The 23,077-nt window shown below is 56.9% G+C and overlaps 1 protein-coding gene across 1 annotated transcript in view; it reads left to right on the forward strand.

Annotated features, from left to right (window-relative positions):
• The window catches only part of PTPRF (protein tyrosine phosphatase, receptor type F), a 259,306-nt gene extending 239,920 nt beyond the window's left edge, over window positions 1-19,386 (forward strand). Inside the window, exons 25-35 of the mRNA XM_026033302.1 lie at window positions 2,887-3,010; window positions 4,410-4,585; window positions 9,107-9,226; window positions 10,192-10,346; window positions 11,654-11,939; window positions 13,751-13,929; window positions 15,787-15,913; window positions 16,218-16,343; window positions 16,880-17,034; window positions 17,488-17,623; window positions 17,911-19,386. Coding sequence (XP_025889087.1) covers window positions 2,887-3,010; window positions 4,410-4,585; window positions 9,107-9,226; window positions 10,192-10,346; window positions 11,654-11,939; window positions 13,751-13,929; window positions 15,787-15,913; window positions 16,218-16,343; window positions 16,880-17,034; window positions 17,488-17,623; window positions 17,911-17,979 — 1,653 coding nt within the window. The 3' untranslated portion in view covers window positions 17,980-19,386. The remainder of the gene's footprint in view (window positions 1-2,886; window positions 3,011-4,409; window positions 4,586-9,106; window positions 9,227-10,191; window positions 10,347-11,653; window positions 11,940-13,750; window positions 13,930-15,786; window positions 15,914-16,217; window positions 16,344-16,879; window positions 17,035-17,487; window positions 17,624-17,910) is intronic.
• The last annotated feature ends 3,691 nt before the right edge of the window (window positions 19,387-23,077 follow it).

Raw genomic sequence — 23,077 nt, forward strand, 5'->3', positions numbered from 1 at the left:
CAGCAGGGATCCCTGTGCTGGGAAGGAGGAGTTTTGCTAATCGGGCTTTTACTAGGTTTGTACTTGCAGCCTTATAGCATCTCTCCTGTCACTGTCAAGCAAAGCAAACCCCAAAGTTTTGGTGCTTCTRTTTGTTTGTTTGTTTGTTTTCCCGGGTCTTTTTTTCCCCATTTCCCAGCCCTTCTGCTTTCTAGGGAGCATGCATTGAAAGTATACCCTCGTGAAGCTTTGAGATGAGGTGGTTCCTGTGAGTCCCAGAGAGGGGCAAGGGGAGACTCGAGCGCCCAGCAGTTGTGCAGCCAGGGAGGGGACAAGGCAGCGCTGCCGCAGGCTGGGGCGGCAGAGCATCCCACGGAGATGGGACAAGACTCGCCATAACCCACCGTGTAATGGGCTCCAACCACCTTCCAAGCGGCCCATCACCCTCACATTTATTTACTCATTTATTTGCCTTAAAGGGGGGAACAGGTGTACATTAATTCATCACCAGAGTTTAAATTAAATCATTTTACTTCTAAATGAGTCACTAATTTGCAGGAGTATTTAATTAGAGCCTCTTTGCACTCAGGTGCTGTATTACTTTTGACTTTCTCACCTGTTTGCCCTCTGAAGAGGCTGCTGCTGATTAGACCATTTCTGCACATCGTCGTTTCCCATCAAAGCAATTAACCCTAATGGCAACACCTTGATGCCATACTCCTTTCGGGGGGCTCTTTGCAGCCTCGTGTGGCCCAGGACAAGCCCTTTTTGTGCTGAGGCAGGAACCGATGCCCTGTGCCAAGCATAGTGCGCCCCGTGACACGGGGAGCCCTGTGGCCCTTCCGCTCTGATTTGCAGCGGGATCAAGYGTCGGTCCTGAGCAGTCCCTGGTTTGTCTTCCTGCAGAACCTGCATCCGTGTGGTTGCGAAGCATGGACTAGCACAGCTTAATTATGTGGCTTTGTAGGAAGTGGCTCCTTGTGTTTGCTCTGGAGCACCTGTGGGACACTCTTTTGCTGCCCCCTGGTAGTGGTCTCACGAGGGACAACAAGCACCCATTCCGTGCAGGTCTTCTCCAGGCTACTCGAGATTGACCAGCCTGCTACCAACTCCCCTTTCAGAAACTTCCTTACACATTTTGTTCCTCTTACTAGGACTTTTTCTGTGGTTTTTGGTCATTTATGCTGCCCTTCTCCCGGTCGGCGGGCAAACCCTGCGGTGGGGCAGGTCGCTGCGTGCCCTCCACAGCCGAAGGCGGCCACCCTCTCACCGGTGGATTTGGTGGCTGTGCTGCTGTGCTCATCTGCAGCCAGCAAAGTGTCCGGGGAGCCGGGAGCAGCCCTGGGCACCTTGGTGCGTGGGCAGAGGAGCGTGCGGGGCCTGTGGCAGCCCAGCCGGCAGGTTTCCAGCCGGGAGCCTTCCCGGCGCCCGCCGCTGCCACCCACCCCACGGCAGCGCCTCTGAGTGCGGRTGCTGCCTGCTTATTACTCTGATAATAGAAAATTACAGGTTTTCTGTGGAAAATGTCTATTTACATCCTACATTTCCCAAACTACCCATTAGCAGCGCGGTGATGTCACATCCTCCGGAGCGTTTCCGTCGGCGCTGCCTGCGGTGCCGTGGGCCCTGCGGGGATGGATCCACCCGTGCACAGCCTGCAATGCTGGTGTGGGGATGTGATGGTGCTGCTGCTGGAAGCATCTCCCTGATGGCTGGGAGAGCGCGGCGGGCAGCGAGCGGTGTCCCTGTGGGCACGGACGTGGTGGCCGTGGCCAGACTGACTCACAGGCATCTTGTTGCTTGAGAACGGGGTGTTTGATTGCCAAGCAAACGCTGGTCCAGCACAGAGAGCCATGGTTCCCTGGCCCCTTTGCTCAATATATTTGCCTGTAGGCCAGCAAAGCTGCAGAGACTCTGAGCTGGGCCTGTTTTCAAGAAGGCTTTGACGGTGTTGGAAACGCAGGCAGTTCATGGGATCTCTGGCTGCTGGCAGCGGCCGCCTGCCCTGGGCTGCMTGTGTGCAGCAAGTCCCTGCACGCGGCCGCCGCTCCGTCTGGGTGCCTCTCTGCTCTCTCACACGCGTCTCCAAGCCAAGGAGGCCATCCCAGCTCAGGGGAATAAGCTTTTGGGATGGTCTTTGTCTCCTCTTTTCTTGTGTACCAGCGAAGATGATGGGAGATGTTGGGAAGGGTCTGCGTGCACGGAGGCCTGRGCAGCTCCGGTGCGCGGCAGGCGAGGCTGCCCATGCAAGGCGCGCGGGATCGGGGTGCTTCTTGGACCCTTGCATAGCATGTGGGCTCTAGGGCAAGATTTATAGCCACAGCTCTTCTCCAGGCTTATAGTTCTTTGTCACTCTATTAACTYAGGCAAGAGATGTTTACATTGCATAAGTAGCTAGAGCAGCAGATAGTAACCTATCAATTTTCATGACTGCTCCCCAGCAGAAGCCTGTAGTCTCTCTTACAGGACACTAATACCTCAAGCTCCTGGGGCACAAGACACCCAGGGCTTACTATAATTCAGGAGACTGCAGTTCAACAACTAATAAAACCGCTAGGTCAAGAACTGCACAGTCAGGTCCCCGTGGAGTCTTGGCACGCGACCAACTTTCTGCCRGCTGGTAGCTCCAGGGGGAAGGATGAGCACAGAGTGAGAGCTGGGGCAGAACTGCCTCTGCAGTTGGCTGCCCCAGCAAGGGGTGGCCTTGGCCCACAGGTCCAGAGGTGACAGGTCCTGCTCCTGCCTGGGAATGGGGCTTTAGGGTGGCCTGACTTGACACAGCCACAGGGGACACCCAAGGAAGCCACATCTGGCTAATGGAGGGATGCCCTTGCTGCAGTGAACGTGTCCTGTAGTGTCCCACTGTGCYGTAACCACTCCTCCCTCCTTCCCTCCCTCTCTCCACAGTCCATAGATCCCGGGCAGCAGTTCACCTGGGAGAACTCCAATCTGGAAGTGAACAAACCGAAGAACCGCTATGCGAACGTGATCGCGTACGACCACTCGCGTGTCATCCTGACCTCCATCGATGGTAAGAGGGGCCTCCAAGGTGGGCACGCTCTGGGTGCCGTGAAGAACAGCCAGGCAGGGAGATACTTCTGTAGTGGTGGGACAAGTGTGTGCCCTTTCAGCCGCTACAAAGAGGCCTTCCCGTCCAGTGAAGGAGGGGAGTGCACACGTGATCCCATCCAGGCATCAGCTTAGGCGAGTGTGTGTTTCTGGCTGGCAAGAGAAGAGCTTCAGGAAAAACTTYGTGGAGCTGCTGCTGCTTGTGCCAGCCGGGGCGGCCGAGACAGCCCCGGCCAAGAGCACCAGGGGCTTGGTTTTGCTGCAAGGGGTCCTGCAGTCAGGATGCCCTTTTTCTTGGGACAACGTGTCTTTTCTAACACTCATGCACCATTCCTGCTGTGGGGGAGGAAGAGGAGAGGAGCCAGCTGCTCCCTGCAGCAGCAGCTGTGTGAAGGAAGGCAAGGCTGCTCCTGGGCAGGCCCAGCAGGCAGCTGTGGGGCAGGTATGTGGGGAAGCCCTGTCCTCCACACCGCTGATTGCTGCAGCAACGTCTGCCTTGCCGGGAACCCTTCCCAAAGGGCCCTGCCAGCTGCCTCATCCCATGCCAGGGGAGCTGGCRCTGCAACTGGCACGGCCTCCCCCAGAGCCACCTGCTCTGAGGCTGCTGGTTCCTGGCAAGAGCTCCCCGGGACAAAAGGGTGAGGGGGGGACCCTCAGCTTTGTTTCCTGCCTCTGGTGAAATGCAGATGTCCTCTGCTTGGGAGAGGAGGAAACTTCCTGCTGCTTCTCATCCCCCAGCTGGGCACTGAGCAGCCCATGTTGAGCAGAGCTTGGAAACTTAGCCTCCGGCCAGCATTTCACTGCAGTTATTTAAGTAACTGTGTGTTTGCATTTTAAAGGCCTTTAAAGGAAAGTCCTTTCTTATAAGGTAGTGCAGGCAGGGTGGGAGATGCAGCTGCCTCTGCCAGCAGGCAGCAGAGCGGGGGTCTAACACTAAGGAGGACTTCGGTGGTGGTGGGAGGAAGGTCTCAGGCTCCCCATAGGACACTTGGCCCTGCAGGAGGGGTGGCAGGATTTCTTTGCTGAACACCCTCTACTTACAAATAGTATCATGAAATTAATGAAGCAGTAACATTTTTAAAAAGTGCTGCAGGACTGTAATAAATAGCAGGTGAATTTAAGACAATTATTTCAATCAATTGCTCGGGGCCAAACAAGCTCCTTAATATTCCCGCCTGTGAACTCCCCTTTGCATGCGGTAGCAGCTGCCTCTCGGCTTTTGTTCCTCCAAAGCGCGGCTKACAGAGGGCTCCTCTTTGTTCAGGCACCTGCACCGTGCGGGATGCGAGTGACCACGGCAGCCCCTGTGGCCGGGCAGCAGGGCGAGTGCCCCGGGTGACGTTGTTCCTCCTTCCCCGCAGGAGTCCCCGGGAGCGATTACATCAACGCCAACTACATTGATGGTTATCGGAAGCAGAATGCCTACATCGCTACGCAGGGACCGCTGCCCGAAACCCTCAGTGACTTCTGGAGGATGGTGTGGGAGCAGAGGACGGCAACGATAGTCATGATGACCAGGCTGGAGGAGAAATCCAGGGTACAGTGTGTGCTGCTTCTCCTTCCTGGAGCTGGCGGTGGGAGCGGGACCAAGGGATGGGGATGCGTCACGGTGTTAAGGAGCCGGCTCAAATGCGGAGAGATGCTGCTCCCTTGGGGAGATCACTGCTGCAGGCCCTGCTTGCAGGTCTTCCTCGGGAASCCTGGCCACCCTGCAGCAAGTGCCTCGGGAGCATCTCTTCCTGGGGCAGGAGGGTGGCAAAGCCTCTGGTTGCTGGGCCACTTCTTAGCATCTATGTGCTGTGCCTGCGTGCATACACATCCAGCTTTTCTCAGCCTGCARCAACATTCATGCCAGAGGGAGAGAGGGGAAGCTCTGGAACGGGGAGTTGGTGACAGTCCCTGAAAGCCCAGGGGCCGCATCCCAGAAGCTGGGAGCTGCTCTGGGTAAGGGGTATCAGCAGCATCCTGCAGCTTGACAGGGCCCTGCCATCCCTGGCAGTTCAGGGGAACGGCTGACGGAGTCTCGTTGCAGCAACAGGAGTAATTTGTGCCTTGTCCAATGACAACATGTATAAACGATCAGTTCACACTGCCAAGATTAGACATGCTGATGTAATAAGTGCAAAGCTGCCTGCAGACTGTGGGGACAGCGAGGGACAGCGAGGTGGGAGCAGGAGCCCTCACTGTAGATGGTGCTTCTGGGGTGACAGAAGCCTCTGCTTGGCCCCTGAAGCACGAGGGCTCACAGCTTGCAAGCTGTGACCAAATTGCCCGTGCACCCTGCTGCACCCTTGGGCAAAGCCTGCCCAAGCAGGAGGCAGCTCCTGCCTCTCCTGATTGGGTTTCTTCCTAAAAGTAAAATTTTAGCAGCGAGCGYTTGTGCTTGCAGAATATTTTAGCGTTGCCATGCCAACCCTGGGAGAAGGGGCTGTGTGCTCAAGCTGTRAAGTACTGGTTATTTTTAGCCCAATAAGTTTGTTCTCTACAAGCAGGAACTGTCAAGTTTGGGTTGAGCTGAAACTTTTGGCCACGCGCTCTCTCTCCGTCTCGGAGCCTTGGCACTGAAATGCTTGCAGGGGTGTCCCAGCCCACRTGGGCTGGGCGGAAGCAGCTGGAGCAACAGATCACTGGCAAAACAGATCTGCCTTTGCTGCGTGCACAGAAATAGCTTTTCTTCCTGGGCTTCCCTTGCTCTACAAATGCCCTGCTGCCTGCAGGAGGAAACCCGCATCTCGAGGGGACTGAGCCCTGGTTCTGCACTCGGCTGCTCCCGCATCGGTCCTGATCGCCCCTCCCTGCGTAATGAGGGGGGTTCAGCCTGACCTGTCGCTGCTTGGGCCTGAGCGCAGGGGCCACCCCACAGCATCAGGGGCTGCTGCTCGGCCGCTCCGCAGCGATGGGGCGCACGGAGATCTTGCTGCTTCGCGTTTCCCTGCTGGAACGCTCGTTTGAAGTCTGAGGAAAAGCCTTTTCTGGCTGCCAAGTAAATCTGTGCCCAGAGCCCTGTCTCGCTCACCTTCTGGGCGGCTCGGCTGCAGGCAGGCTCTCCGAGGCGCGTGTTTCCCTAAGATAACGGCTTCCCTGCGACCCCGCGGGCGCTTGTCGCGTCGGTGCTGCCGAGCCGTGCGTTATCTCCCCCCCACACGCTGCCTGCCCTGTCGTCCCTTCCTTACCTCCTGCGACACCGGTTTCTGTCCCGAGCGCGGCGCACGTGGCTGGGCTTGCGGCAGCGGGGCCCCATGGCGCTGCCAACGCCGGGGCCGGGGGCTGYGTTGGCTGCCGGTGCTCGGCCTGGCCGCACCGCTCCGAGCTGGTCCAGCCCGAGCAGGGGCTCCTGCCTGCGGAGCCGCCGCAGGAGCTTGGCCTGCAGGTGCCTCACAGTGCCCCTTGACAGCAGGGCCACGGTAGGGAGCAGGTAGGGAGYTCCCTTCTGGCTTTTCCTTACACTTGCTCTGTGTTCCGGTGGTTTCTGCAGCATCCTCCACAGCAAGCTGCCTGCTCTCCCTGTCCACATTCCATTCTGATGATGGGTGCTGAGAGCTCACTTAAGACCAAGGAAAATCCCAGTCGCTTTCTGTTGCTGCCAGTTTTCAGCGTGAGCCCCTGTTTTACAGCTTACATCACCCTTCAAGCCTCATCTGATGCCACCTCACGGTCCCCTTGGATCCCCGCAGTGTYGCTGCCTGACGGTGTCCATGTGATGCCATGGGCTGCAGCACTGCAGGCGTGGGCATGACACAGCGGTGACCATAGAGGTCTTGGGACAGCACAGAGCACGTGTGCAGCAGCAGAGCCCGGGCTGGGCAGCAGGGCTGTGTCGAGGTGCCCAGCACAGGGCCCTGCCTCCTTCCCCAGGGAGCTCCGCAGTGCCCCGCAGTGCTGGGTGTAGATAAGCCGACCGGCACCAGCAGCAGCTTTGCAGCCCCGTGGGGGTGACAGTGCTTTAAAGGGCTCCTGAGCTGCAGGGGGAAAAAAATCTTTAAAGAGCGTCGGCTTTTATGGTCTGCAATTTCAACTGGCTTGATGGTCCAAATCATCCTCCCTTTTTCATGTTTTCACAAAGCGAGAGGCACATAAAGGATAGAAATGGCTGGATTGTGCAATTTAGCTGCCTTCAAAGCTTTACAATCAGTTTCAGAATCATTTGGTGGCAGTTCAGAAACACACATTGTAGATTAGCTTTCCCGGAGCTCTGAGCGTGGCACGTACCAGGCGGGGTGTATTGCACGGGAGCGACGTGAAAGCAGAAATTTCTCCCCCCAACGGGCAATCCCCAGGAGCCCGAGCGGAGGGGCTGGTCCGGGAGGGATCTGAGAGAAGGGGGGCCTGGCAGCCCCATSCTGCCCCACGCTGCTGCCCCACTGGCAGTGAGGCCACCCAGCGCTGGCGTGCCGGGCCCGGAGCAGAGCCTCCCGCTGCAGAGGGTGCCCGGCCACACTCGGGCACGGGGCATCCAAAGGGAGCAATCACTCGGCAAAGCTGCAATAAATGGCTGCTCAGGACATCACTGGACTTCTTAAGTTAATGAGGAGCAAGCAATGCCAGAAGAAAACATCTCTTATCTGCTCTAGTGCCGCAGTGCATCGGCTTCAGCATAAAATTTACAGAGCTTGAAAATGGGGCATAAACATTATGGGTAAATTTGGCAGAAAATGTGACTGACTCTTATCTGGTCATGAATAAATAATTTTCAATTACCRGCCCGGGCGCTGCTAATAGCCCTCGCAGGGAACTCCTCGGAAGTTAGTTTTGTGCGGGTGCGGCCGGGGCGCTGCAGGGAGGGCAGGCGGCCGCCCGCAGCGCCCAGGCCGGGGTGGCCGGGCGGCGAGCGGCACAGCAGGCGGCACGTGGCTGCCTCCCGCCTCTCGCCTCCTTCAGAGAGCGGCCACGACATCCTCGGGCACGAGAGGGGAGCTCGGGTGGCTGCACATGCTGCCTGCGAGGATGGGATCAGTTTAGCTCTGAAATAGGGTTTGCGACCTCAGAGTTGTTCATTCTGCAGCCGCTCGTCTGACAGTGATGCGCTGCTCCGAGCTGAGYGAGGAACAGGAGGCGGGTGAGGTTGGTGCAGGGCCCGGCACRCCGCGAGCTCACGGGCTGGGAGTGCTGATCTACAGCTGCAGAGCGGCTGGGAGAGCAGGTCGCCCYGAGCTGGGGGATAAGGGATGCTCCGAGCCCTGTCCTGACTCCTGCAGCCTTGCAGGATGCCTGTGAGGCCACTTGGTGAGCCCGGAGACCAGAGTGCTGGAGCAGCTGCGTCCCCTGTGACCCGGGATGCGGGTGCTGGAGTCCAGGGCTTTGCTGTTACCGCCCCCACGCTGCTTAAAGTGCCTTCAATTAGAAGGCAGAACTCCATTGATTTCTAATTACGGCTGTTGTTTCCCATCCCACACGTTCCTGTGTAAACATGCTCGGCTAATAATTAAGTTTACTATTCCCTGACAAGCACAGATGATCTTCCWTTCACGCCTCTCTCCCAGGGCGGGAAGCGGTTTTCGGCAGCGCGCACTTGGGTGGCAGTGAAGCCTTCCCGCTGTCGGCCGGGCTCTGCGGCTCCCTGGGTCTGGCAGCTGGGTGCAAAGTGAAACACAGAGCTCAGGGTGCCACATTAAAGAGAGCTTGAGCTGGAGACAACAAAACTGGAGGAGTAGTTTGTAAATGCAGAGCTGCAAATAGCTGAAGAGGAGGAGGAAGGCATGGGTGAGCAGGGACATCTGGTGAGGGGCAACAGGCTGGAGCTCTGGCCAGCAGCTTGCAGCAGGAGCTRTCCTGGCCTTGGGGCTGTGGGGGGATTCTGAAGGGCTGTGTGCTTCTCGAGGCTGTGCAGTGTCCACCGTCCTGGGTCCCTTCTCTCACCGGGGTGCCTGRTGTCCCTGGCAGGGCCCTCCGTGGGGCTGGGGGCAGTGCAGGGGGAAGGCTGGGCCTTCTCTGCACCTCACGCTGCCTAGTCCGGTGAGTCCTGTATGCTGTTCCCCATCGGAGGGCAGAGCCACGTCCCTCACCCAAGGTGCCCTGTCCAGCAGCCCAGCGCTGACCCTTCCTCCTCTCCTCCCCGCAGGTGAAGTGTGACCAGTACTGGCCGAGCCGGGGCACGGAAACCTACGGCATGATCCAGGTGACTCTGCTGGACACAGTCGAGCTGGCGACCTACACTGTGCGGACCTTCGCCCTGTACAAGGTATGGCACCTGCCTCGGCCGGCCCTGCCGCCCGTCCACAGGCTGCTCCTCGCAGCTGGGCTGCACGGTGGGATCGGCTGCTGGCTGCGCATCCCAGCGCTGCTGGAGCTTGACCAGGATACCCGCTGCTCTGCCGCGCGCAGGCCCTGTGGCCGGGCTGCAGAGCAGAGGCTGAGCCCGCCCCGGCCAGCGTGCRTGTAACAGCTGGCCGCCTATTGCAGAGACAGCGTGGGAAGAAGGGGATTTTTGSCAGCCCTGTCACTAATAATGCAAATGGAGGGACCAGGCTGACGTGCGTGCCCGTCTGTGCCGCCTGCTGCGCACCTCGTTAGTGGTGGAAGTCCCAGGGGACAGCGCCAGCAGCAGTGTGAGCAGAGCTCGGTGGGCCGCTCCTGAGCACAGCTCAGCCTGGGCCATGCCAGCCCCGCTGGGAACCCGCTCACACCCTGGGAGGCATCTGCCCCCAGCAGTCACCCAGCCAGTCCTACCGCATAGCTGCCCCAGGGCTGAGCTGTGCCGAGGCCCGGGAAGTGCCACCTCTGTGATCCTGACATCCCATAGAGAGCCTSTGATTCCAAGGAGCAGGGAGCAAACTTGCTGCTGTGGCCAATGTCCCCTTTACCTTGGGTATGTGGCGAGTGCCACAGCAGTGACTCTGTGCTGCGCAGAACAGAGTCGTTCTCCTTCCTGCCAGGCAGCTCCAGTGCCGCAGGGCTGCTCTGCTGTCAGCATCACCTGRCTTTCCAGAGCTTCATCACCTGGCCTTTTCCATGGGTATGGAAGTCCATCCAGGGATATGGAGACCTTGCAAGGACCTTGTACTCAGCCTTCAGATTTCCAGGGMCAAAATCCCTCTATGTGCAGGGTCATGCACAGCACTAAATGCCTGCTTCTCACCCCATCCCTAAGTTCCCCCTAGGGTGAGACCCTTCTCACACTAAACTCCCGTGCACTTTCTTCACCAGAATGGTTCCAGCGAGAAGCGAGAACTGCGACATTTCCAGTTCATGGCTTGGCCTGACCACGGGGTGCCAGAATACCCTACGCCCATCCTCGCTTTCCTGCGACGGGTCAAGGCCTGTAACCCGCCAGATGCTGGGCCCATGGTTGTCCACTGCAGGTAGGTCTGTGTGTTAGCAAAGCTGCGTCTGGGCACGTACCTGCTGGCTCCAGGAGCCTTGAGTTGGCCTGCCAAAAGTGGTGACTCCTGTTCCTGCAGGGAAGATTACACGGTAGCATAACCCTTGCTGCACTTGGTCATGGAACAGGTCCGTAGCTAGTGGCAGCAACACAGTGGTGAAATTTGTATTGCTACTGCTCTGTCAGATTAACAGTGCTACTCTACAGAGAGCCTCAGAACATGCTTTTTCTCACAAAAAGAGCAAGCAGAGTTCAAAAATAATGTGAATGTGCCCAGCATAAGTGTGTGCTCCTTCTCAGAGGCACAGCTTGGACATGCAGCTACCTGTGCTGGTGTCCATGCATGGTGTTTACAGTAGAACTGCTCAGCAGGGTAGAAAGGGGGCTCTTTCAGTGAAAATATTAGTCTGCTAAGGTTCAGCATCTTATCTGGCCTGAGATTTATTCATACCAGCCATGTGGGGACTATTACTAAGCAAACCACTCCATCATTGCTGTTCCAGCATACGCCTTACCAGCAGTGTTTAATGCTCTTCTTTCATGCTCTGTTTCAGATGGGAGTGAGGTATAATTAACACACAAACAAGCTGTATTAAAGCCCTGTTAAGGATCTGTCTTGCGCCATAAATGAGGAAGTGTCTGTCTTCATATTTCTCCCTCTGTTACACGTCAGAGCAGCGTATCTGTTGTTTTGGGGGTGCTCTGGAACTGAGCAGGTAGAGGATTGCTCCTGCATTTCCAAAAGACACAGAAAGGGGTCTATGACTTGAGCAAAATGTTTAACATAGACACACGCATGACCTCCTTCCCCTTTTGGCTTTTCCCTCCAGGGYTGGCTCTCTTATTTTCTGGGTTACAAAATAGTGACTGAGATAAGGGAATGAGCAAGCTTAAAATTGTGGACTCCACTGGTACCGGCGCCCAGCCTGGGTTCCAGGACTCCTCACTCCATGCACCTCTACCCTGCAGCTCTCCCGGGTGCCGAACACCTTTCTCAGTCCCGTGTGGAGGTGTTGCCAGCCGCTGCCTGGACGGGCAGGGTGACACCATGTCCTTCCTGCCCYGCCAGTGACAGGGAGACCGCACAAGGGCTGCCTCCTGCACTCTCCCAAACCTGTCTCTTTCCTCTCGCCACATCGTTTACAGCTCAGCTCATCTGCTCTCAGAGCACCCTTTGCTCTGCTTTTGTGCCCTCTGGAGTCTGGGTGCCCTCCTAAGGGTCATCGATGCTGGCACGGTGTCCGTAGGAGGCATCACCACCTCAGGCTGTACGTTTTGTCCCCGCAGCGCCGGCGTGGGCCGAACTGGCTGCTTCATTGTCATCGATGCCATGCTGGAGCGGATGAAGCACGAGAAAACCGTGGACATCTACGGGCACGTGACGTGCATGCGCTCGCAGCGCAACTACATGGTGCAGACAGAGGACCAATACATCTTCATCCACGAGGCCTTGCTGGAGGCAGCAACCTGTGGCAACACCGAGGTGCCTGCCCGCAACCTCTTTGCTCACATCCAGAAGCTGACTCAGGTCCCGCCAGGCGAGAGCGTCACTGCGATGGAGCTGGAGTTCAAGGTTGGTGGCCGAGCACCCCCTTCCCCAGGRCCACGTCCCTGCCCGCGTGGCCCCACTGAGCGGCTTATCCAGGGCACAAAGGGGAGCCGTGGGTTCTTGCATGCACACTTACTCATTTGTACATTTCTAAACCAGGTAGGCAGTGATTTAAAATGCATTTGAATTGTAAAGCTTGTGTTGGCCATGATCCCTCCTGGTTTGGCAGTTTCTGGGGAGAATAAAAAAGGCAGATGGATGCGCAGTTCGCAGCAGCACGTTGAGCTCCAGGTTCACTGTGCGGCAGGAGCTGCATCTGAAATCAGATGCAGATCGTGTTAGTGATAATTGATGTTACTGTGAACAACTTGTCTGGAAACGGCTCCAATTTAAATATGTGAGACGTTTATAGTCTCATTTCTTCAATGCTGAGCTCTGTTGTCCTTTAACCATCTAGATACCAAAACCTCATTTCTAGAATTGGAGAAGGCAGCATTTTAAGGCATACTGTTTTTAAAAGGTAGGCCCTCATTTTGCTATGTTTGTCCATGACCACATATATTTATTACAACCCTGAAGATGGAAAACAACTCTGGTAAGGGTCTGTGCTCTCAGACAAGGAACATTAGTCCAGTTAACTAATGCCCGGGAATATGGTTCATGCAGGGAGGCAGCAGACCATGCAGGCCTCAAAATGAACTGCAGTAATACAGCTTCACCCTGGGAATTCTCACCAAGTGATAAAGGAGCAGGAGAAGCAAAATATTGACTTTCTGCATAAACTGAGACAGACAGAGCAACTTTGTCCTGCAGCCAGCAGAGCTGCTGGTGCCTAGGGCTTGTGGCACTAGAAGTATCTCCACAGGGCAAGGGAGCTTCTTCTCCCAAAAGAGCAGGAAAATTCACAGGTGTGCACGTGTGAAAGGAAGGTATAGGATGCGGGGAGGACAGGAGGGTGTTTTTACATCTGCAAGGCTCTCCTCACGGGCTCCAAGSTGAAAACTCTTCAGTCCAGCATCCCTTTTTTCACGGGTGCGTGTGTGAGATGGATATTTGCACGTCAGTGTCACAACCCAGTGTGCTGCCCTTGTGTCTCATGGTGACACCTTCCCTGAGAAACACCTCAAGGCACCCACAGAATTAGGTTTAGTTTTGGTGACTGTTCTGAGAACAAACAAACTCTGGAGCAGTAATAAAACTTGGTCCCTTCTGCAGCCTGGCTGCATTTCTGTGCCCCGTGGGAGCAGGATTCGGGAGGCTCTCTCGTGGCTGCCTTGCTCTCCAGAGAGCAACCCCATCCTCCCACAGCGACTCTCTGCCATGGAGTGAGAATGGCAGCTTGTGAGACACTGGAGAAAATCCCTTCTTTTAACCTTTTTTTTAAACAAGCAAAAAAAAAAAAAAAACACATGAAGAAAAGAGCAAATTTTGTTTGAATGTTTCTGCCAGCAAATCTAGGTAACACATTTACCATGACTCCAGCTTGCAGGGCTCAAAGCGAACCATAAAATGTCTCACAGTAACCCAAAATAGATCTTTGTTGCCTAAATATGTCACAAGTTTCACATTTTTCTTATGCTCTTCAGGGGTGAGAAGTAAATAGCATGACTTTGTTAGGAGACAGAAAATCTTCCTTCCCTGATGGCCTGAGCCTGTGTCCCTCATTCATCTCTGACCCACAGCTGTGTGTCCCAGCCCGCTGTGGGTCAGAGCTGCTGTGGGTCGCTGGTGTCCATCAGTATGTCTGGATGCTCCTCCTGCATCCAGAGCTCCCGATTTCAGCCCCGGTTGCTGCATCCCCAGCCTGGGTTCTGACCGCTCTCCTCTGCTTGCAGCTGCTGGCCAACTCTAAAGCACATACCTCACGTTTCATCAGTGCCAACCTCCCATGCAACAAATTCAAGAACCGCCTCGTGAACATCATGCCCTACGAGCTGACCAGGGTCTGCCTGCAGCCCATCCGGGGCGTCGAGGGCTCCGATTATATCAATGCCAGCTTCATAGATGGGTACAGGTAAGGGCCGCCTTAGGGGCCTGGGCCAGCCCTTCCTGCCCACTTSGGGGCCTGGGCAGAGGTGCCTGCTGCTCTTTGCTGAGGACTGGTCCTGACGTGCTGGGCATGTGTTGGGGATCACTCCTGCTTTGTGTCTATCTTGATCCTCTCAGAGGCTCCAGTGCCAGCTGCCATGTGTGAAGACTGCTGGCAAGTGGGAGCTGCCAGGCTTGCTCATACTGTGGCAGACAGATGCCCACATGGCTGAGGCAGGAGGCTCTGCTGGCTCCTGCAGTGGTTTACGGGACCTTCTGCTAGAAATCTCTGGCTTGAATTTTGCATCTGTGGTGTCTGGTATAAACCTGTCCCCCGTCACTAGCAGCTAGAGAGGGAAGCTGTGTTTGCAGTAGAAGCTCCAGGCTCCTTGTCCCACATTTTGATTTTTTGGATCCTCAGGCAGAGCTGGGGATGGGCACTGGAAAGCCGATCACCAGCTTCTGCAGCCCAAGATACCTTTTAAACAGCAAGAATTGAGATCCTGCGTGCTGGATCTTGTAAGAGATGCTTACAGTTTCTCTGTCTAATTGTTGGCAGCTCATTTTTGAGTGCCAAGTGCCAGAAAAGGAGAATACAGGGAAACTGCCCTGTAGCCACATCTCCTTCCCAGCATCTTCCCTGGGCAGTAACCAGACCAGCCACCAAATCCAACAGTGCCCGTGCAGGCTGGTGCCCGTGATTCTCTGTGCACCACCCCAGTAGGGTCACCCAGCTAGGGAGGAAAYGCCCTGATGAGGCCCCCACTCCAGCACGACTGCCCAAGTGCTGTTCCTGGGCTGGTGAATCCCCGGCAGCAAGAGGCATTGCCAAAGGAAACACTGGGGCATGCAGGTTAGTAGTGCCCTGCGCGGGCGGCCAAGCCGTGCAGCGCTCCGGAGAGCCCGGCCCTCGYGTCTGCCCGGGGGGCTGGAGCCCCCATGCCGGCTCTGCAGCGGTGCTGGTTGTGCTGCTGATGATAATGCTACGGAGGGCGAGTTGCCAGCATGACAGGTGGTAGCACTTCATGTGCCACCTATCCTGTCCCCAAAGAGCTCTGTTATCTCCTCCTGTCCTTTCCTGTGAACCGAGCAATCTTCCTCTGTGTTTTCTGAAGAGATCAATTGGCCCCGGGTCCTGCAGACGTCATTGATGCTGCATCTTTATTAGCGCTTATGTTTCCCGGCACACCTCCACTCCCTGCTTTTTACCGTGTGCTATAAATCCGCCTGGAAGCAGCCCCTGTCTGCATCCCACACGTTCCCGCTGCCTGCAGCACCTTCCCTCGCGGAGAGGCAGCGACGGGAGCGCTGGGGTGGGCGCGTGCGGCCCTGGGCGCGCGGCTCCGGCGCCCCGCAGTGGCCAAGCGCCCGCCGGAGCCGCCGGCTGCCGGAGCCACCCGCGAGATACGGCCGTGTCCCTGCTCCTGGCCACTGTCGCCCACCGCCAAGGGGCCGCTCACGCAGCCTGGTGGGAGCAGGGCCCCAGCGAGCAGGGACAGGCAGCAGCCTCGGTGTTTTAGAGCGGAGCTCTCGGAGCGACAGGGGATCCCAGGGGGTGCCCATACCCACCATCCCTCCTGCAAGGAGCTGGCCCTGCCATCCGGTGACTGCCTACGCTGGTGGCACTGTCACCCAGCAAGACCTGGCAGCCTCATGGATCCCATGCCAGGTTGTGCCTGTGGTGAACACTCAAGGCAGGCTCATCCCTTGCACGGAGTCTGTGGTCCAGCCCTCGAGGCCTGTGTCCCGCGGCCACCTTGGCAGCCCTGCCTCCTCGCTGCAGCTCTCGGGCAGGCCGGCCCCRTGTCCCAGAGCTGCCCTGAGCAGCGTCTCGTTGTCGCAGGCAGCAGAAGGCCTACATCGCCACGCAGGGCCCGCTGGCGGAGACCACGGAGGATTTCTGGCGGATGCTCTGGGAACACAACTCCACCATCGTGGTGATGCTGACAAAGCTGCGCGAGATGGGCCGGGTAGGAACTGGGAGTCGCGCGTGAGGGAGATGAGGGCTGGGTGGCTGCTGGCCGCGTGCATGGGCCCYGCTTCCTGCGGTGTCCTGGTGGCTGAGAGCAGCTCCGAGACGTGCGGCCCAGGGGAGGGGATCCCCTCTGCTGCGCTCCCCGCCAGGGAGCAGTGGGGTGATGTGCGTGTTAGGGGGTGCGTGGAGGAGCCTGCCTTGCACGGGTAGACAGGGTGGAATGTGTCCCGAGGTAGGGGAGCAGAGGGCTCCGACACAGTTTGTTGGCGCTCACGTCTCACACTGCTCCTCGCCCACAGGAGAAGTGCCATCAGTACTGGCCCGCAGAGCGCTCTGCCCGGTACCAGTACTTCGTGGTGGACCCCATGGCAGAGTACAACATGCCCCAGTACATCCTCCGGGAGTTCAAGGTCACAGATGCCAGGGTAAGTGCAGCCTCTGCCTCACTAGTTCACCTGCCTCCAGCGCCTCTGCCCCACCTMTGTGTGTCCCTGGCAGCGCGGCGAGGGCCAAGCAGCTCCCAGAGCGACCCGAAAGCAGCGCCCTGTCCGGCACTGCCTTCTTCCTACTGTGTCACACTTGGAATCCTACCAGGAGCAGACCCTGCTTTGCCTGTATGACACATTGGGCCACTGGTTAACACAGACCCTGCAGCAGCTGCAGTGTGTGCAGCATATGACCAGGCACAGGACCCATATTTGACAGCAAACACTGTCGTGAGGTGGAGCTGGGACCAAAATGGGACCAGGACAGTGACCCCTTTAGGTGCCCAAGGGCCCTGCTCAGCTCAGCCGCTCTGGGTGATGAGGGTGCTTGATCTGCCTGGTCTCACCTGTGGCCTGTCCCCCTTCACTCCTTCCCTGGCCCGGGGAGCAGGTCAGCAGCACCAGCCATGGGGGAGCAGGATCAGACCCTTTTGGAATCTCCCCGTGGTTCGTGTGTAACCCCCTTGTCCCTGCAGGACGGCCAGTCACGGACCATCCGCCAGTTCCAGTTCACGGACTGGCCGGAGCAGGGAGTGCCAAAGACAGGAGAGGGCTTCATCGACTTCATCGGGCAGGTGCACAAGACCAAGGAGCAGTTCGGGCAGGATGGGCCCATCACGGTGCACTGCAGGTGAGTGGAGACAAGCCGGCAGCTGCCACYGCCCTGGGCAGAGCCCACCGAGCTGTCCCCACCCCAGCACCTACCAGCTCTGCTGCACCTCGTGTTCCCTCTGCGCACCCCTGGCCAGAGGCAATGGGAGGAGGAGGCAGCAGAGTCCATGGAGCCCCTTGACAGCCTTTCTGGCACAGGGTTAGATTAACTCAGTGCCCTCATGCCACTGGTTCTTACCACAGGTGCCAGGATCCAGAGGCAAGGTAGAGGTGATGGTTCCCATGGAACTGGGAGGGCATCTCTAGCTGGGATGTCCCTGTGGCCTCTCCTGGCCCCRCAGAGCCAGACCCTCGTGCTCCACRAGCTGGGGACACCTGTGCTGCTCCTACTAGCAGAGCAGGGAGGGCACCTCGGTGGAGCCGTGCGGGAGCTGACGGGTCCCTAACGGCTCCTCTTGGTCCCTCCGTGCAGCGCTGGGGTCGGGCGCACAGGCGTGTTCATCACGCTGAGCATCGTGCTGGAGCGGATGCGCTACGAGGGCGTCGTTGACATGTTCCAGACAGTGAAGACCTTGCGGACACAGCGGCCAGCCATGGTGCAGACAGAGGTGAGTGCCCTGCTCCCCGTGGGCACTGGCAGCGGGTCTTGCCCAGGGGGTCAGATAGCAGCCTGGAGCTCCCTGGACAGCGAGGCTGCTGARTGTGTGTCCCAAGCCCCTTCCCATGAGCAATCCAGGGCCAGCAGAGCTGGACTTGGGACACACTCTGCCTCCTGGGCTCTCCCTGGGGTGATGGTGGGAGGAGGAAGGGGAGTGGGGGCACTCTGCATGTGACAGCCCTGCATCCTGGTGTCCTTGTGTCGCTGCCTCTCAYGTGCCCCCTTGCTGCCTCGCAGGACCAGTACCAGCTGTGCTACCGRGCGGCGCTGGAGTATCTCGGCAGCTTCGACCACTATGCAACGTAACTAGTGCTTTCCTCCAGTCGCGGTGGGGATGTCTAGGAGTGGAGATGGGTCCCTGTGAGCCAGAGCCGCCCAATCCTCAGTCTTTCTGTACAGACGGAGGTGCTGCCGAGGCAGCAGACCTCCATGCCAACCTGTTCTGACCACGGCATTTAGGAACTTCGCCCCAGCGCCAAACGAGGGGATCCGACTCCAAAAGCATTTCCAGTCTCTGGCTGAATTTCTGCTCATGTGCATCTCTCGCCCTCTCTCACGCGACTGCATTTCACAGCGAGGCTTTAGGTGGGTGGAATGGGATCTTTTTTTTTAGACATGTAAAATAGTTACTAGTGGGTTTTATAATCTCCTTTATTTTTTATTTTTTTGCAAGTCTTAATGTTTTGCCCATGCAGAACTGGAACCGCYAAACCTTTGGGAGTTGGGGTTTTTTTTGTTTATTTTTTTAATTTCCTTTTGCTTTAACATTTTTTACTGCCCTGTGTTTATTTCAGCCCGGTCACTGCTGGTTCTGCCCATTTTAGTGCAGCTTCCTTGGTAATCTGCAGCAGCTGGCTTGTGGTTCCTGCCCAGCTCCATTCCCTGTAGGCTGCTTTTTAATCCTCTGTAGAATATGAAATTTCATGGAACTGGAGCTCAGCTACCAATTATTTTTTTAGCCTTTCCTCCCTCCATTATTTACTGAGTAGATTTGGGAGGGCACGTGAGGTTGCTGGAGAAGCAGTCCCGTTTGTCAGCTGGAAACTGTTCAGCCCTGTTCCAAGGCGTGTTAAACCGATCCGGTGACCGTGTGCACTGGCAGATCCCGGTAGGATATGAGTTGTCATCACCTGGTTTGTGGGAGACCCAGAATCCCGGGCTCCTTTTTCTGGAGCCTCTTTTTGGGTGTCTCGCTGGGAAGGGGGCAGGAGAGGCACGGAGGTCACGCACTTCCCCGGGGATGGGGTGGAAGCAGCAAGACACGGCCCTTGGGGTTGATCCTGCAGTCCTGTGCGCGCGAGCACCGCGCTGCCCCCCCAATTGGAGCATTTTCCAAAGGCAAGGAGCACAATCCCAGCCAATGCCGGAGCAGAGCCGCCAGGCTCTCTTTGCAAAGCAAGGTCCTGCAGAGAAGGGGAGGGGAGTACACATGTTTTCCGAGGTTGGGTGTATCTATAATTTCTGCTATCCTGCAAATGTTAAAAGTCATTAGAATATTGTACTTTCCGCTACTTCAGGACGTTCTAATGAACCAATGTGGCAAGACTACTGGACTTAATTTAATGGTACTATATATTAATACTCCTTATTATATCACGCTTGCACTAAAGACAGGGAGTGAGCAGCCCTCTTTTGAGTGCATTGAGTTATGAATAAAGGTGGTGGAAGGGTATCTAATTGTATTATCACATGTATTCCGAATGTTAAGATTCCGAGCTATGTTGAAATCAGCAATCCAGGGTTGGTAATGTTGGAGGACACATTCATTTTTACCTTGTGGATGCATAGTGCTGTAGGGGTCACTGTTGTATACAGTCTGTTTTCTATTTGTTAATAAAAAAAAAAAAAATCTACAGCATCATTGCATAATTCTTGATGTTAATAAATTTGAATAATCGGGTTTCATACAAGCTGGTTTTGCTGTCTCTTTCTTCAACAATAAGTCACGAGGTCCATGGAGTCCCTCAGTGAGGGGCACGTTCCCCAACCCCGTTGCTGGAGGGCTCCTTCACTCCAGGCRCGTGGCAGCCACGGGCCACCAAACCTCCCAGGTCTCACCCAAAGGGAGTCAGCCCTGCACCCCATGGCCCCCAATTTGGGGTTCGGCCCCTTCTCACACCCGTGGGGCTTTCTGAGCTGCTGTGGTTGGTGTTGGGGCAGTTGGCCTTTTAGGACAAAAGCAGGAGGAAACGAGGGGAGCTGCCGCAGCTCTGCTGGAACCAGGCTCCTGCTTCCCAGGTCTGCTGGGTTCTTCCCATTGTCCCTTCCTGTGGGGGAAGGGCAGGAGAGTGCAAGTACTTGTACAAAGGTGGGAGGGATCTTCCTACCCGGGCCGCATCCTGCCGAAGGTCCCGGTGCCACCAGGGAGCTTGGAGCCCCTGGGACGAGCCACCTGCTGCGCACCTGCTGGTGTGCATGGAGCTGCCTTCAGCCTTGGGCACAGGTCATCCCAGCCCTGCTCCATGGGCCTCACCCAGCAGACCACACAGGCCAGCGCCTGCCTGTGCCTGGCCAGGACTTGTCCTGCTGGCCCCTTCTCTCCAGGAGGACTGTCCAGGTGACCAAGGCCTCACGGAGCTGCCAGTCTTGCCGGCTCTGGTGGGAGCTGGGTCTGAACTCAGGGCCTCCCGGCACATCACTGCAGCTCCACAGTCCTCCAGGGGTGATGCTGGGCCCGTGGGCAGAAACCCTGACGAGCTGCCCAAGCTGATGACGGCTCCTCGTTACTGGCTCCTTGCTGCCTTTGCTGGAGCTCAGCCACACGCAGCAGGTCCTGCCAGGGCAGCCGGGCGCCTGGGCCKGCGCCAGAGGAGGAGCAGAGCTGCTCTCTCCTGGCCAGCCCGCGCGCCGGCGTGGCCCGGGGCTGGTGCCGCCCGGGGCTCTCGCTGCTGCTCGGCCGCTCCGGAGCAGGACGCAGCTCCCGGGGCAGGGCCAGCTCCGGCGCTCGCCAGGCAGAGCCGCGCGCAAATGCCTTTCCCTATACAGCAAAGCACATGGGGGAAAAAAAGAGGAAGGAGGGAAAAAATGGGGAAAAAAAGCACTAATCAAGGTAATCACACACATTTGACAGGCAGGCAGGAGTCTGATAACCCAAACTCTGCGCCTGTGCTCTGGTCCCCATGGGGACTGTTCCCAGAGCCTGGCACTGTCATCCCTGAGCTCCATGTTTCTTCTCTCCTTGACCAGGAAGGCTGGTGTGGTATTTTTGGCTGGTGTTTTTGCTCCGTCTTTGGTATTAGCCCAATTTTCACAATGCCACATGGTGCTTCTGAGTGTGAGTGAACAGGCTGCAATGAGGCTAGAGGCGTCTGGCACCTCATTCACACACTAATCGTATTCACCAGTAACAAAGGAGCTGGGTATCTGTTACTGTTTTGGTTTTGTTTTTATAAAGTGAAAAATTTCCAAAATTTTCCTGAGTAGCCCTAGTACAAACTCAGGTTAAACCACCTTCTAAGGGCCAGCGCTGGCAGACACTCAGAAAATGAGCGGTTTGGCACATGGGCCAGCAGGTAAATAGTCATACTTGTAGGTGAAGTCACCACCAGTGAGGTGTTGTTGCGCTCTACTTTCTATTACATTTTTCCCATTGATATCTGTTGCAATAGAGCTTATATAGACTCTGTCTTGGCATCGCCTGCCTCCTAGTGATGCTAAATAACAAAGTGCTTGAGCATTTCCCTTTGAGATGCCATTGATTTAAATGTTGCTTTCAAGGGCACATACTTGTTAAGTAAGGGAAAGAAATAGCTGCACCAGTGAATAAATCTCAGCTTATTCTATGCAGTGACTGGGCAGCTCCCCCACAATCTCAGACTCATCTCCACCTCAGCAACATCGTCATTGCCACGCGTAACACTTCCCTATGAGAATGATTGTTTTTTTTTTTTTCTTTTGCATGTTCTGACCTGGTTCATGCCTGAGAGCAGGGAAACTCTGATCCCTCCTATTAAAGCCAATTGTTGCCCTTTTCTTGGTTTTAGTAAGTAATTTCCATCCATGGTAACAATAAATACATGAAGAAGTTTTCCTGCCTGCACATTTCTGCTGAGGCCAACACTATGCCATTTATTACTGTAAAAATTTATTAATAATAATAATAATAATAAAAAGGCTCATGTCATCCTGATACTGGAAAGTTGCTCTTTCAGGAGCAGAAGAAAACAAGTTCAGGTGACAGGCCAGGAACACAGGGAGTTCTCAAAATCATATTTTCTAGTTATCTGTATTAGCACCTAAGTCTGCACAGGGCTGAATTTGCAGTTCTAGTTTTAAAGCAGCTTGAGCTCCCTGGTCCTTATTGCCTGGCAAGTCAGAGTCTGAGCAAGCCAGGCGCTCACAGAAAACGTATTTGCACTGCACCTAGAAATAGTGACCCCGAAGGAAACCCACATGCAGAGGGTGTATTGGGGCAGGGCTGCTCTCGGGGCTCGGCCACGGGCCCTTCCGAGTGGTACGTGCTCATTGGGGTCCCTATTTCTAGGCAGGCTCGAGCGTTCCGCCTTGTCCACGCTCCGGAGCGTTTGCTAACGCTGCCCGTTCTGCCCGGTCTTTCCGTGCTGGCAGCGCGCTCCGGCACGGGGATGCCTTGGAGCTCCTCCAGCCTCAGGTGGCTCCGGCTGCCAGCCTTGCACAGCGTCACATTCCGCTTTGGCTCTGCTTGCACGCACAAATGGTAGGGGTATAATTAGCTCGGCTAATAYGTTAAATTGGCACCAGCCTCCGGCGTGTGCTCACGTTCAGCGCCCGACACCTATTAACTCTCYGCAAAACGTATTTGGACAGAATTAACAACATGTGCTGCCTCAGTGGAACGGAGCACGCCAGCTGGACGGGCTGCTCACGCCACGGAGCCGCGCACCGCACCGGTGAGCGCAGGGCTGGCGCTAGGGCCAGGCGTGGACCCAGAGGGCCCAACCCGGCCCACGGCCGCGGCTTTGGGCGGGACGGGCCCGSTGTCCGCGGGCCCGACGGGCCATGGCGGCCGCCGGGGCCGCCCCCACTAGGCCTCGGTCTCCCTGGCAACCGCCCCCTAGCGACACCCTCCCGGCCCGGCCCKCCCGGCCCGGCCACCACCCGCCTAGCAACCGGCCCGCTCCCGGCCCCCTGATTCGCTGGCCCGCCCCAGCCGGACGTCGAATTCCCATTGGCTGTTCACGCGAGAGCGCGCTGCGATTGGCCGAGGCGGCAGGGCGGGGCGCGGAGGGGAAGGGGGCGGGCCGGAGCGGCGGGGAACGGCCGCGGTGGCGTCGGCGGCCTGCCGGACTCATTGGGCGCGTGGTGCGGAGGGATACGCGGCCGGGGCGAGGCGGCGGGAGCACGGCGGCGGGAGGCGGCGGGGCGCGCTGCTGACGTGAGCACGCCGTGCGTGGCCGCAGACCCCTCCGCGCTGCAACGGGCTCGC

The sequence above is a fragment of the Nothoprocta perdicaria genome, unplaced genomic scaffold, assembly GCF_003342845.1.
Source record: "Nothoprocta perdicaria isolate Ctin4 unplaced genomic scaffold, notPer1 scaffold_0, whole genome shotgun sequence".
In the NCBI taxonomy this organism is placed as follows: domain Eukaryota; kingdom Metazoa; phylum Chordata; class Aves; order Tinamiformes; family Tinamidae; genus Nothoprocta; species Nothoprocta perdicaria.